A 15,291-nucleotide genomic window follows, 5' to 3' on the forward strand; every position below is an offset into this window, starting at 1 on the left:
GCTAGTTGCCAGCCTATGTTTTGTGATACTTTTGCCAAATATTGTAGCGATATGTAACTAAAGTTAGTTCTACTGTCACAAATACTACCATTTCCTTTTTTCCTTTATTTTTAGATAAAATTAGTAGGTTAAATGGAATTTTACTAGTAGCTTCTACTGATGTTACAGGAGCGGTGGCTAAACTGAAGTTGTCAAAGAGTCCACTTGATGCCTGTCCTTTTCGGCTGCTGTATTGTTTAAATGCTAGCTTTGTAATTATTTTAACTAAATTATGAACCTCTTTGCACGAGGGAGTGTTCCCTGAGCAATTTAAGGCAGTAGTTCACCCTGTTCTTAAGAATGTCTCCCTTTCAATTGACAAACCCTCTTGTCATAGAACTATTTTAGTTATTACATCCCTTGGGAATGTGCTGGAGAAGGTAGTTCTGGGTCAATTGACAGACTTCCAGGATACTAATATTTTAAGTGGATTTCAGTGTGGGTTCTGACGAGGCCATAGAACCAAAAATCTATTGGTATCAGTGGCCAATTTGTCTTGCATCAGTTAGACCAGAGACATCCAGTAATTACTGTTTTAATGTATGTCTTTGCTACATTTGATTCGGTGTCCCATCCTATTCTGCTGCAGAGACTGAAGGAGATTGGTTTGGGGGGCATGATTTAATTCCTTTTTACAAGGTTGCATGCAGCAAGTTAGGGACAATCATTTTTAGCTTGGTCCTTATTTCGTTCTAGAGTATTCCAGGGTTCATTATAAGTGACACTTTTTAATATTTGCTTCCTTTATATGCTGTCTGCTTGAGAATTTGGGGATTTTTTTCTATTATTTATGCTGATTTTGTTTCTGGTTATCAGTTCCTTAGGTGATGCATTTAAATAGCTGGTGAATTTATTATGATTGTAAAGTCCTAAGAACATAAGAACATGCCATACTGGGTCAGACCAAGGGTCCATCAAGCCCACCATCCTGTTTCCAACAGTGGCCAAGCCAGGCCATAAGAACCTGGCAAGTACCCAAAAACGAAGTCTATTCCATGTTACCGTTGCTGGTAATAGCAGTGGCTATTTTCTAAGTCAACTTAATTAATAGCAAGTAATGGTATGCTTTTAAATGTTACTAAAACTGAACTTTTGCTGATTTCCCGTTCTCTTCTATCTCTACCTTTTCAATTGGATGGGTCTACCTTGGTATTTTCAGAATTGTCTGAGACTTGGAAGTTCAATTTGACTATTTTTTTTTTTTTTTTAACACAGCTGTATAATATGAGAATTAATTTTTTTTTAAGGTTTGTAAATTATGTTGTTTAAAGTTTATTCTTGATAAGAATATTTTTTAGGTCCGTTGTCCAGTAGTTTATCAACTGTTTGCTATTGTAATGCCCTTTACTTCGGCATTTCTAAATGCTATTTTCATGCTTTACAAGTTTTGCTAAATGTTGCTGCCTGATTTGTGTCCAGTTGTCTCCTTTATGAACATATTTCACCTGTTTTAAGAGTTACATTAGCTCCCAGTTGAAGAGAGTTACATTTAAAATCCTGATTCTGGTTTATTTAGTTAATTTTATTTGAAGTGCTGAAAATTGGAATATAAGCATATTCATGTACTGTAGATATTTCCTTATCTCCAGAGGGCTTATAAACTAAAAGATGAATTTTAAAAGCCCGACATGTGCCGAGTGGATTTCAAAAAGCGCCAGTGCACATCTGCCACTATGCGCACAAGTGAAAGGTTCCGAAAAAGGAGTGGGGCATAGGTGTTCCTGGATTCAACTTCAATTTTGCACGCAAATGTGTGCATAGGCTTGCACCGGGGTCCCCTGCCACATAACTTTACTTCTGGCATGGATGGTGTTTAAGTCATAAAACAAAAACATTTACACAAATCAGCATGGTTTTAATGGTCAGAGTTAACAGAGGAAAAAGAAGGCTATTAAACTAGGGGCATTTGAAAGTCCTATCCCTTGCCTAGGTGAACTGGGAACGAACTGGTGAAAGTGGCAATAGTGTGGACATGTACCCCCCCTTTAAAAATCTCACCTATGCAGTAGAAGCGGGATTTGCACACACACATACGCATGCCCGTTTAAAATTGCATACGCATGCACTCAGCCTAATTTAGATCATGCGAGCATGTTACAAAATACGGCATGTCCCTGGGTACGAGTCATGTTAAAAAGTTACCATCTAATTCTGGACCTGAGGCAACTTAGGGTAAAGTGACTTGACCAAGGTTACAAGGATCAGCAATGGAATTTAAACCAAGAGTTCCTTGGCTCATAGCCCACTGCTCTAACCATTAGGCTACTCCTCCACTATACAGAGTAAGGTATGGGGAGTTACCTATTTGAAGAATTTGATAGAGTCATACTGTTCTCACTCTTTACGTTCTGCTTATCAAGTTACTAAATATTCTAGGTACTAAAGAAGATAGCCTTCGAGACAAGCCAGCGGACTTTTTTTTTTATTCGCTTTGTTTCTCTGGAACAGCTTACCATTTGAGTTACGCCAGACGTCAGAATATAAAACTTTCTGGAAATGTCTAAAAGCTTTTTTAAGGAAGCATTTTTATCTGTATAATTTGTTTTGTATTTTATAAGATATTTTGTTATATTTAGATGTTATATTCTATTTTGTGCTGTTGGTGATTTTTTTAATCTTATGCTAATACACTCTAATCTGCCCAGAAAAGATGTACTGGGAATTGGGCATATAATAAATAAACACTGCTGAATATTCCATATTGAGTTGGTTATGCTCATTTCCATCGTAACTGTGGCTCTTTTCTGTTTATAGAGGGAGATCAACAAAATTAATTTAAAAAATCAACTGTACTATTCTCAGTAACTCTCATAGTATGTGCTAGCAAAATAAGGTGGGGAAAAAATTACACAGGAAAAGGTGCATACAATAAATAGAAAAGGCTGATCATACAGATGCTAAAATCCTATTTGCTTCAGTTGACATTTCCTTAATCTGGTCTTGGGCTTCCTATTCCTTCAAGTTTTTAACTTTTCTATTATTGCTTAGTGTTTTATTCTGTTTATCATATTGTTTTAGTGTTTGTTTTGTTTTATTGATATTTATGTATATGATGTAATTCGCTTAGCCTGGGTTGCTTAATTTAAGTGGAATATAAAAACTTCTAAAAATAAAATAAATGTTAAGAAATAAAAGTCAAATAGTTAGCTCCTAAAAGGTCTATAATCACAATTTATACAGAAAACTGTTCCATGAAGCTGAGTGATAACAATAGAAGACTTTTCTTAAAGCCTTTCCTTTTAAAGGAAAAAGGGCAAAACCATACTTTAAAAAAGTGTAACTATTTTTTCCAAAGGTATTTAACTGGACTGAAACTCACTATGTACAGTGAAGCTTTCCACTTGCTTTATGATTTTGCTTAGAAGTGGGCTTGTAGGAATAGCTCTCATTTGTGTGACTTGTCAAACTATGTTATATTAAATTTCAATTCCTTTTAGTATGATAATGTCCAGTTAGGCTGGCATGTCACTGACTATATTTCCTCTTTTGTTGTATAAGATCGAGGCTTTTGTAAAGACTCAGAGTTACACAAATTATTGAATTCACTTCCTTTATTGCAGTAACCATATACAAATTTGTAACTGCAATGTTTAAAGATAAAATAACATTAGAAAAGCATATCTCTGTGCTGTTACAGTAGCGTATCAAAATATTACATTTTCAACCATAGTGAGTAATACCCAAAGATCAAATCCTCAAATTTTATAGTTTTTTAAATATGCAATGCCAGAAAAGTATATAAAAATAAGCAGAAGGAATTATAAGGTAATAGAAAACTGGTAATCAATCAGCTTTCTTGATTTCATAATTTTTTTTATAAGATGTATGGTAATTGGTGCAGTTCGGCATGATGCAATATTACTACAGTTAAATATATTAAATAAGTGTAGTCTTGGCTCATATCAGAATCAAATGAAAAATCAAAATACTTCTTTGTTTTATGATTTTTACTTACAATTTTCTATTACCTGACAGTATCTGCACTTGGTCAGTATGTAGCATAACTTGTCATCCATAGTGCTTTCTGAGGATCCTGCCACGGAATACCATCTTAAATGTTCCTGGATCCTCAGGAAGCAATACTGTTGGTAGGAGGGAAAAGCCTCCTACCAACAATATCCAGCTATAAGCAACGTTACTTCCAAAACTAAAATAAAAACAAAATGATTTAATAGAAAAAATAAATAATTGATTTCAGCTATTTTGTTACTTCTTCTATTCATTAAATAAAGCCATTTACAGAAGTTAATGATGAAGAATGTCAATGTGTAATTTGTTATTTCAAGTCAAACAAATGATTGGATTGTAGCTTTAAAAATAATTTGGCGTCAGAATTCTGTATAAAGTATAAATAGAAAGGAGAAGGACTACAGTACTGTGTTGCTAATAATTAATTTCTGAAACTTTAATAAAGTGTCACAACAAAAGTTGACCAGGTATACAGCATTAGTGAATTACTTGGAATTCATGAGTGAAAAGCATCCTATATTATTTCACAGACTACATGTTTCCCTGGTATGCATATTTAGATATATTTTATATAATTCTGTACATATATGTATATACATACACACATACTTCATTTGGTTCTTGTGTTACAGATCAATAGAAATGGTTTCATCAATGGGTAGAACTTTTAAGGGTGGATACCTGTGTACATTTTTAAAATAGCAGCACTAAATCCATGCCCTATGCTCTATACATGAGTATTTCAACATGGCTCTATATTCTCTGTGACAATCACCCTTCTCTTCTGTTATTCAAACCTTGCCACAGCAAAACCTGTCATACACACTCCTAACAGTTACATAGCAGAAAGTTTATTCTGGATCTACGTTAAAATGTTTTAACATTTTCCTCATATTGGGATTACAAAATATATTTCTGCTGTATACTGGCCTAATTTTTTAAAATTCCGACAGCACACATATGCTGCAACAAAGCCATATCTGCTTTCTTTTAACAGAAATACCTTATTGGATCCATACATATGTCTGTAGAAACCAGTAGTAAAAAAGAAAAAAATGATTTACGCCTCAAGTGACTACATAACACTTATGGAAAGCATTTTACAATCTCAAATTATGACTTCTTTAAGCTACATCTTGCCTCACAGCTTTCTCCTTCAAAGGAAAGTTTACTGAGCATTTTATATTTGATCAAATATTTAGCATAAAATATATTTCCTATGCATTCTTGTCACCAAAAATGTTTGCACAACCAGTAAAATGACCTAGTAATGAATTCAACAGTACTATACAAACATTAAATATTTTTACGCAATCTATCCTTTAATACTAAAAAAAAAAAAAAAAAAAAAAAAAGGATAAAACAATGCTGCTTGTATTGACTATTAAGGCATCTTTCTGGAACGGACAAGCAGGTTTAATGCTAGGTTGTATTGAAAAGAAGTTGATACACACTTGCAAACGAATACAACAGGCAATTAGCAGTTATTCTTAAACATACCATTTATGGATTGCAACTATTTCTGAAGGATAACCAAACCTGAGAAGTAGTTAAATAGGACTAGATTTTCCTCTTATATTGTATTGATATTTGAAATAAACTTGCCTTAAAATCTTCACTGAACAAGTAGTCCATTTAACCATTTCTAAAAAAATTCAACAGAACTTTATTTTAACCAACATACATTAGATGGCATAATGATATTCCATAGAGTGTTTACCAATGTATTCTGTTAGATTGCATCACTAAGTTTGCAATGATATCTGAACCACTTTCCATTTTAAAGGTTTACAACAGAGTAATGCTAAGATTTAGAAGTCGAAAGCTAGAATAGGTGCTTAACTTTATTTAGAAAATGAAAATAATTCATAAAATGGAATGTGGTATGCTGCACAAATTGAGTCTGGAGACTAGGGTTAGTAAAAAGATGGCCCCATTAACCTTCTCTAGGCTGCCCTATAAGGGAATTTTTATATTTAAATAGAACAAAGAAAAGCAAAAGATTTAACCAGATAAGGCTTGCCATCATTTTATTTATATGAAGGTTTTGTACCATTTATATAAGACAACGTTAATAGCTTAAATTCTTTGATAATTTAATCCAGATTTAATTGAAATAACAGACCTATTTCATTATTCCCGCTTGTGCCTCATGTAACAAACGACTTAAAAAGCACTTAGAACTATTGAACACATTCAACACAAAGACTTATGGAAGACCCAAAAAGCAGCATTCATTTTAATTGTAAAGTGGAAGAGACTAGAAACAAAAACATGTTTGATCTAACGTCTTCGTTGAAGGCAAAATTTTGACATTCTACACAAGTAATAAAATAATAAAGTGTATGAATGGAATTTGGTTAATTTCAGAAGGCACCTCAAGGCTAAAAGGCTTTTATAAATGTATCATCCTTTCACTGGTCAAAAGTAAAACACTTTTATTGCTGCTATTCAAGTACCAAAGAAAACTCGTTTACTTGTACTTCAATCTAATACAAGGAATCTCAAGGTCCAGCTCTATTTACAGGAACAAGAGTAAAACTGAAGATTTCAAAACCCTAGATATACATTGATTTCCCCTTGTGTGCTTTCAAGTCACTGGAACAGTAAAAGAAAAGTCATAATGTGCCTTTTTGTGAAGCAAATAGTTTTGAGAGGCTCCATTACTCTTCTCTAGCCACTGAAGTACCATCTTCTCAGGGCTGCAATGCTATGCGGCTTGTTTAGGAATAAAAGGTAAGGACACTCTGATGATTCCCACGGACAAGGAGGATGGGTGGTAGATCTTTAGAAAGAGCTTCTAACCAGGCCATGTAGAGTGCACTGGATACCGCTCCCTTTCGTGCAACTGGCAGACTCCTATAATCCAAAAAGATAAATTATAAAACAGTATGAGTGAAATGGAAAATATTTTTTAAACATACAGATGAAAAGTACAATTAAATATTTTCAAGCATAAAGCTGGTTATTTATATTTAGTTACTAAAAAAATTCCTACATTATGTACAAGTAATTTTTGATTTCTAGATATCAGAGAAAATACACAATTCCGTTTTGTGGAACCACAAGTATTAAAGAACCACAAATATTAAGAGTCCAGAATTGTGGTTTATCCCTAATTTAACTCTCTCAGCAATTCATTAGGAACCATCTTTATTTTAAATGCTTTTGTTGATGACTGAAAAGAGTTCTTTTACATTAAAACTAGTTTCAAAACATATGCCTTGAAGGCCAGATTTAAAAAAAGGTAAATATGTTTGTACATGGTTCATATTTAAGTGCTAATAATATATTACACAAAAATAACATGGGAAAAAATCTTATAAAATCCTATAATTAATACAATATAAAAATCACTGAAGTGCTCAGGGATGAGATAATTAGAACAAAACACCATATAACCTCCACTTACATGACAATAATATTGGCTGTGCTCGAATGCTCCTGCAGCAATTCATTCAGTCGGATTTGTCGGTGGGTCTGGAACACATACACAAACGCATTAGGAAGAAGTGATCAAGGATGATCAAGTATTTTTATATCTTCCACAAAAACAAGGAAAACTGGAACAAGCCCTGAAAACGTTTCTGTTTATTCTTACCTACAATCAGAAATTAGCTTTAACAGCTTAGGGCACTCTGGCCTGTTAAGTTTTTATCCAGCTCGAAAGCTTAACAACATCCTGACAAATTTATTATTGTATTTCTACCTTGTTAATAGTCCAGCAATGTTTAAGAGCAGATTTTTTATTTTATTTTTCCTTATCATTTGATTTGATTTTTATCATTATCACTGTCTCACTTTTAGACTATGTATATTTTTATCTTGTAATCCACTTTAAACATTTTGTATGTGATGAAGATAAGAAATAGCAATAAATGCTAAAAGCATTAAGAACTGAGTTTCCCCAGACAATTTTGTTTTTCTTGGCATACTACAAATAGCTGCCCATATTTGGGACGTTTCAAGAAAACAGGACTTCAAACCAAAGTTGAATATCAACCAAACTAAGGAGAACACTGTTTCTGCTTCTCACAAGTAGAGATACCACCAAAATGAACACAGATTTGTAGCATTTTTAATTGATCACAAAATGAAAAGAAAATTGTCAAAGAATAAATCTCTCAATATACTTATAAGTAAATATTTTTATAAGATAAATTAATCTTACTAGGAAATTGTTTTACTAAAATAAGCACTCAATTGCAAAATGTACAAAAAAACCATACTTTTGAAGTAGAAAAGAAATATTGAAAAATTCTTTGAATTATGATTTCATCTTTTTCAAGTTCTGATGATTTTTGATAAAGAAATGCCCAATAAGATATACTTCAGCAGTTCAGGGAGGTTTAGCTGCTCCTAAATTAGAATAAGATCATATTTGGTATGTCTCCGAACCACTAAATGTTATGCTGTGCAAATAAAAAGACTCAAGTTCTATATTTGCCTAGGTTACACATGCTCAGTTTTCTAGCCAAAGTTTCTTTTATCCCTTTAGTTACTACCCCAATAAAACTATTCAGTTTGATAAAGTATAACAAAGGCTGTGCTAAACAATTACCTTACTATACGATGTCAATAAGAGGGAGAACATATTGGGCTGGATTTTTAAACCTAGGCGTGCGGGGTTCATTTGGGCGCGCTACCTGGTGCGCACAAATGTACGCCCGATTTTATAACATGCGCGCGCAGCTGCGCACATATTATAAAATCCAGGGTTGGCGCACGCAAGGGGGTGCACACTAGTGCACTTTGCGCGCGCCAAGCCCTAGGGGAGCCCCGATGGCTTTCCCCATTCCCTCCGCCCCCCCCACACCTACCTAAACCCCCCATACCTTTATTTCATAAGTTGCGCCTGCCTCTGGGCAGGCGTAGGTTGCGTGCACCTGCCAAGTGCCAGTGCGTGATCCCCCAGCACAGCCGCTGTGCCGGAGGTCTCAATCCCGCTCCGCCTCGCTCACAAAGCCCCGGGACATACGCGCGTCCCGGGGCTTTGTGCGCATCACTGGGCCTATGCAAAATAGGCTCGGCACGTAACCCTTTTAAAATCCGCCCCATTGAGCGTAATTTGAAAACAGCCCGCAAAGTGGTAAAACACACACTTGCATACATAATGTAGAGATAACTTACCTGATAATCTCCTTTTCCTTAGTGTATGCAGATGGACTCAAAACAAATGGGTATAGTGTGCTCGTGCTAGCAGTTGGAGATGGATCTGACGTCAGCACGGATACATATACCCCCACAGGAAGTGTCGCAATTCAGTAATCTTCCTTGCAAAAGCTTTATGGATATGTGTGTGACTGACCGATTGTTTAAATGAACAGGATTACCCTGACCAATTGATGGTAGCTGGAGACCGCCAGTGTACTCAGCCGGAAGGCGTTGACATCCGGCAGGGTGGATGCCCTATATAAGAAAACATGGTTTACCGTGAGTCGGCAAATCCCCATGTATACCGGCAGCCGGGCGGGATGCTGAGTCCATCTGCATACACTAAGGAAAAGGAGATTATCAGGTAAGTAATCTCTACATTTCCTAGCGTGTAGCAGATGGACTCAAAACAAATGGGATGTACAAAAGCTACTCCCGGACTGGGCGGGAGGCTGCCCGAGGACCTTGTAGGATTGCCCTCGCAAATGCTGTGTCCTCCCTGGCCTGGACGTCCAGGCGGTAGAATCTGGAGAAGGTATGGAGGGAGGACCACGTCGCCGCTTTACATATCTCTGCCGGCGACAGCATCCTAGTTTCTGCCCAAGAGGCCGATTGCGCTCTGGTAGAGTGAGCCTTGACCTGTAGAGGCGGTGGTTTTCCCGCCTCAACGTAGGCCGCCTTGATAACTTCTTTGATCCAGCGAGCGATGGTTGGCCGTGAGGCCACTTCCCCTTGCTTCTTCCCGCTGTGCAGGACGAACAGATGGTCTGTCTTTCGTACTGCTTCTGACATTTCCAAGTATCTGGCCAGTATTCTGCCGATGTCGAGATGACGCAGTATTCGACCTTCTTCTGACTTCTTCAAACCTTCCGTGGTAGGCAAGGTTATGGTCTGGTTGAGATGAAAATGTGAGACCACTTTGGGTAAGAAGGAAGAAACCGTGCGAAGATGGATAGCTTCTGGAGTGATTCTGAGAAACGGATCACGGCAGGACAGTGCTTGTAGCTCTGAGATGCGGCGTGCTGAACACACAGCCTGCAAGAACACCATCTTCAAGGTTAACAAACAGAGAGACAGGCCTCGAAGGGGCCTGAAGGTGGATCCTGCTAGAAATTCCAACACTAGGTTGAGGTTCCACAAGGGCATTGGCCACTTCAGTGGCGGGCGAATGTGTTTGACTCCTTTCAGGAAACGTGAAACGTCTGGGTGTTTGGCAATGGTGTTGCCGTCACTCCTGGGACCGTAGCAAGACAGTGCTGCTACCTGAACCTTGATGGAGCTGAGGGACAGACCCTTCTGAAGTCCATCTTGTAGAAAGTCCAAAATGATAGGAATCTTAGCGGCATGTGAATTGGTGCTGTGAGAGTCGCACCAGGCTTCAAAAACTCTCCAGATCCTGATATATGTCAGTGATGTGGAGAACTTGCGTGCTCGGAGGAGTATCTCTATTACCGGCTCCGATTATCCTCTTTTCTTCAATCTAGCCCTCTCAATGGCCAGACCATAAGAGAGAATTGAGCTGGATCCTCGTGGAGGATGGGACCTTGCCGCAGCAGGTCCCTGTGTGGAGGCAGGCGTAGAGGATTCCCTGCCAGTAGTCTTCTCATGTCTGCGTACCAGGGTCTTCTTGGCCAGTCCAGGGCCACTAGAAGAACTAGGCCTCTGTGTCGCTGAATCTTGTGTATAATGGCGCCCAGCAGGGGCCTCGGAGGAAAGGCATATAGCAGGATTCCCTGAGGCCACTGCTGTACCAGGGCATCGATCCCCTGGGATAGCGGATCCCGCCTGCGGCTGAAATATCTGGGTACTTGAGCGTTGGACCTTAGCCGCCTTTTCTCCTTTCTTTGCTCCCCCAAACAGGACAAACAAATGATCAGAACGATGGAAAGCGTTAGTGACTTTCAAGTAACGCAAAACCACTCGTCTCACATCCAAAAGATGAAGCTTGTGCCCCATCGAGGGATCCCGAGCCCAATCCAGAAACCCGGGCAACTCCACTGATTGGTTCACATGAAAACCAGACACCACCTTAGGAAGAAACTAAGGTACATCTGTAAAGACACCTTATCTGAAGATATCCGGAGGAATGGATCACAGCATGAAAGTGCCTGCAATCCAGATGCACCGCGAACCACAGGCGACGAGGCCACTCTGGAGCCACCATTATCACTGACCCTGCAAGGCCCTATACTCGCCTGAGCACCTTCGCTATCAGTAGCCATGGAGGAAAGACATACAGGAGGACCCCGGTAGGCCATGGACATACCAGGGCATCGAGCCCCACCGCCCCGGACTCCCTCCGGCAGCTGAAGAACCTTTGTATCTTGGTACTGAGATTTGTTGTCATGAGATCGAACTGCGGGGTCCCCCACCGCTCGCAGAGGAGCTCCCAGGCCCCCTGAGAGAGTTCCCACTCCCCTGGATCTAACTGTTGCCGGTTGAGGTAATCTGCTAGGATGTTGACGACTCCTGCGACGTGGGAGGCGGTGATTCCCTCGAGATGAAGCTCTGCCCACTCGAACAGCGCTGAGCCTCTGCGCTACCGCAGGACTCTTGGTTCCCCCTCTGGCGGCTCATGTAAGCTACCGTAGTAGAGTTGTCCGAGAAAATTCGCACCATCCGATCGCAGGGTAGAAACTGCTCCAGAGTTCTGTGTACCGCTCTAGTCTCCAGGCAATTGATGCACCATGCCTGCTCTGACGTTGACCAAAGGCCCTGAGCAGACTTTCCCAGACAAACCACTCCCCAGCCCTGAAGACTGGCATCTGTGGTGACCACCACCCAATCCAGGACCTTGATAGGCACGCCCTTCTCCAGATTGCTCCGTGTCATCCACCAGGCCAGAATGGACCTGGCCGGCACAATCAGAGACAGGGGCAGAAAATATTGTTGCGACAGAGGATTCCAATGGGACAACAGTGCTCTCTGCAGGGGCCTCAAGTGGGAAAACGCCCACGGCACTAGTTCCAACGTGGACACCATCGAGCCCAGGACCTGTAAATAATCCCAGACCTTCGGCACCTGCAGACGAAGCAGATGCGCTATCTGTCCCTGAATTTTGTTCACCCTGTCGACTGTGAGAAACACTCTGCTCCGCTGGGTGTCGAAACGGGCTCCCAAGTATTCGAGGGAACAGGAGGGGACCAGATGACTCTTCTACACATTTATGACCCAGCTCAGAGGTTCCAGGAGGGACCAAACTCGGTCCATGGACCGTACACACTCCTCTAGTGATTTCGCCTGGATCAGCCAGTCGTCCAAGTACGGGTGTACCAGAAATCCCTCCTGTCACAGAGCCAACGCAATTACTACCATTACCTTCGTAAAGGTCCGTGGGGTGGTGGCCAGTCCGAAAGGAAGCGCTTGAAACTGATAGTGCTGTCCCAGAACCATGAATCTGAGAAATTTCTGGTGTTCCTGACGGATGGGGATATGCAGATAAGCCTCGGTGAGATCCAGAGACGCCAAAAACTCTCCTCCCCGTACTGCCGCAATTACAGTGCACAACGTCTCCATCCGAAAATGTGACACCTTCAAACTCTGGTTGACTTTCTTCAGGTCTAAGATAGGTCGAAACGTGCCTTCCTTCCCTGTTCGGACATCGGTACTGGCATCACCGCCTCCAGACTTAACAGCTGAAGCGTTTCCTGGTCCGCTGCCTGCTTGCTTCGGGAAAGACAACGCGACTCCAGAAACATTTACCATAGAGGGCGAAAAAATTCTAAGGCGTCTCTCACCACGCTCAAGACCCACCGATCGGAGGTTATCTTGTTCCACTCCCCGTAGAACTGGGCCAGTCTGCCCCTGATTACCAGCGACGAGGAGTGGACCTGCTGGATCTCATTGTGAGGACTTATTGCCACCCGTGCCCTGGGTGGATCTGCCTCTAGATGTCCTGCCAGCCCCCCAAAAAGGACTGCTGCCTGTGCAAGGACTGTCTTGGGGCCAAGGCCCCAAGGATCTCGGTGGACAAAAACTTCTTAACTCCCAAAAGTGAGGCCGAGAGGAGAAAGGTTTCCTGCCAGACTTTTGATCCTCTGGCAGCCTATTGACCTTTGTCTCTCCCAGCGACTTCAACAGACTATCCTCACCAAACAGCAGCTTCCCTTGAAAGGGAAGATTAGAGAGCTGCGATTTTGATGACAAGTCCGCTGACCAGTTACGTAGCCACAAGTGTTGTCTGGCCGCCACCACCGACACCATAGTGCAGGCAGTGGTTCTCACTAAGTCATACAAGGCATCCACGCCATAGGCAACCCCCACCTCCAGGCGGGCCGCCTGGACTAGGGAAAGAGTCCCGGAGGCCGACTGCTCCTGCGGCTTCTGGATCCAACACAAACAGGCCCACTGCATCAGGCTTGCACAGACCGCCGCTCGCAGGCCGAGCCCCAGGACCTCAAAAGCTCGCTTGAGATGCACTTCCAACTTCCGATCCTGAATATCCTTCAGGGTGGAAGCACCAGCAACCGGGATAGTGGTCTTCTTAGTGACTGCTGAAACTGCCACATCCACCTTCGTGACCATCCAAATGGTCCTGCAGAAGAGAATAAAGCTTGGACATCACCTGCCCACTCACAGACCTGAGTTGGGGGAATCCCACTCTCGGTTGATCAACTTCTCCGTAGGCCATCCAGAGTTGGATTAACCCCCTCAGCATCTGAATCCTCCAGGGTGAGCTTAATCCCTAACTCCTCCAACACCGGTGGTGGCGGCCAGATAAAATTTGAGGTATGAGCGGGCGAAGCTCCTCTCTTTTGAAAAGAGGGATCACCCACGGATTATCTCCTTCAGCCTCCGGACCCTCCAAAGTCCCCTGTTCCGTTTTAGAGTCTCCTGGGTCCAGAGGGGGCCCGCCAATCGGGTCCCTATTCCAATCGTCGTCCGAGGAAACCTCATCCGAGTCTTCCGAGGCAGATTCCAAGCGCCAGACGTCCCTCAGGAGGCGGGATTCGGTCCCGCCGCGCCTTTAGGGGGAACTTTCCCCCGTGACCACCGGGCTTTCCGTGACACCGCACTTACCTGCCTAGCCAGGAAGGCCTCATGCAGCAAAAGTACAAATTCGGGAGACCCCCCCCCCCCCCCGGAGCCGCCAAAGGGCTTTTGGGGCTTCTAGGGCCTGAGATATCCGGGTCTTTCACTCTCGATCGAACCATGGGAGACAGGAGCGGAGGGAACCCCCGGAACAACCCCCCTATCTGGCTCCACGGCCATAGCCACTCCCTCCTGCGCCCCTAGCACCACCGCCGTGGTCCGTGAATGGCTCCGTGGCTTTAATTGCATCTCTGACCCCCCTCCAGCACACTCCATGCAGAGGAGGAGGTCAGTCAGGCAGACCGATGGGCTGCCCCAGGCCCTGCAGGTCTCCCTGAGCTGCATGTCCATCGTAATAAGCACCAAAAAATAAAGGCAAAAATAAAAAAACAGGCAAATCCTATGCTTGCTGCACTGCCACACAGCCCAGATCGCGAGGGGGAGGGGCGCACCATGCGGCAGCTGTCAAATCCTGAAGAGGGCGCACTGCCTGAAGAATTTCCCAATGGCGCTCTGAACAGGCTGCCTCTGCGACTGAAAACCGCGCTGCGTGATCGGGAGCACAGCCAGCCCCCACCGGAGTGAAACTGTCTCCTCCAAATAATTCCCTGATCCGCCCACTTACTGCCTGGCCTGCACCAGACAATCCCGCTGAGGTGTCTGCCTGCTAGGCCCCTCAGACTGCTCACTCGCGTCTGTTATTACAAAAGCGGACAGCTGCAGATGACTTTTTTTTTTTACAACATAACCATAAAGGCCCAGATACACAGGAAAGCACAAAAAACAAAAGTAAGGGCACTTCCTTGCTCCTGGCCCTGTCAGAAAATGTGTTATTAAATTGGGTTTATTGGTAATTACCCATATTCAGTGTGTTCAGAAATCAATAGGTCATAAGAGAAACAAAAGCATTGATTGTCATGTGCTTTTCTTTTTTTTTTTCTAAAGCCCAGAACTAGACAAGGGCCTCTTTTGGATATCTTCCAACCCCCACCCCAGGCCTTGAAAAGGCTGCATAGGAAATGCAAAAAGAAAAAGATCTTGTTAACTGTTATCTCTATGTCTTGTTGTAAAGAGGCCCTCTTTATTTATTGTTTATTT

At 42.0% G+C, this 15,291-nt stretch overlaps 1 protein-coding gene across 1 annotated transcript in view; it reads right to left on the reverse strand.

Moving 5' to 3' along the window:
• Positions 1–4,237: 4,237 nt before the first annotated feature.
• SLC12A2 (solute carrier family 12 member 2) overlaps positions 4,238–15,291 on the reverse strand; it is a 368,551-nt gene continuing 357,497 nt past the window's right edge. Inside the window, 2 exon segments of the mRNA XM_029619121.1 lie at positions 4,238–6,867; positions 7,421–7,488. Of these exon segments, the coding sequence (XP_029474981.1) occupies positions 6,732–6,867; positions 7,421–7,488 (204 nt within the window). The 3' untranslated portion in view covers positions 4,238–6,731.

The sequence above is a fragment of the Rhinatrema bivittatum genome, chromosome 1 (assembly GCF_901001135.1).
Source record: "Rhinatrema bivittatum chromosome 1, aRhiBiv1.1, whole genome shotgun sequence".
Lineage (NCBI taxonomy): Eukaryota > Metazoa > Chordata > Amphibia > Gymnophiona > Rhinatrematidae > Rhinatrema > Rhinatrema bivittatum.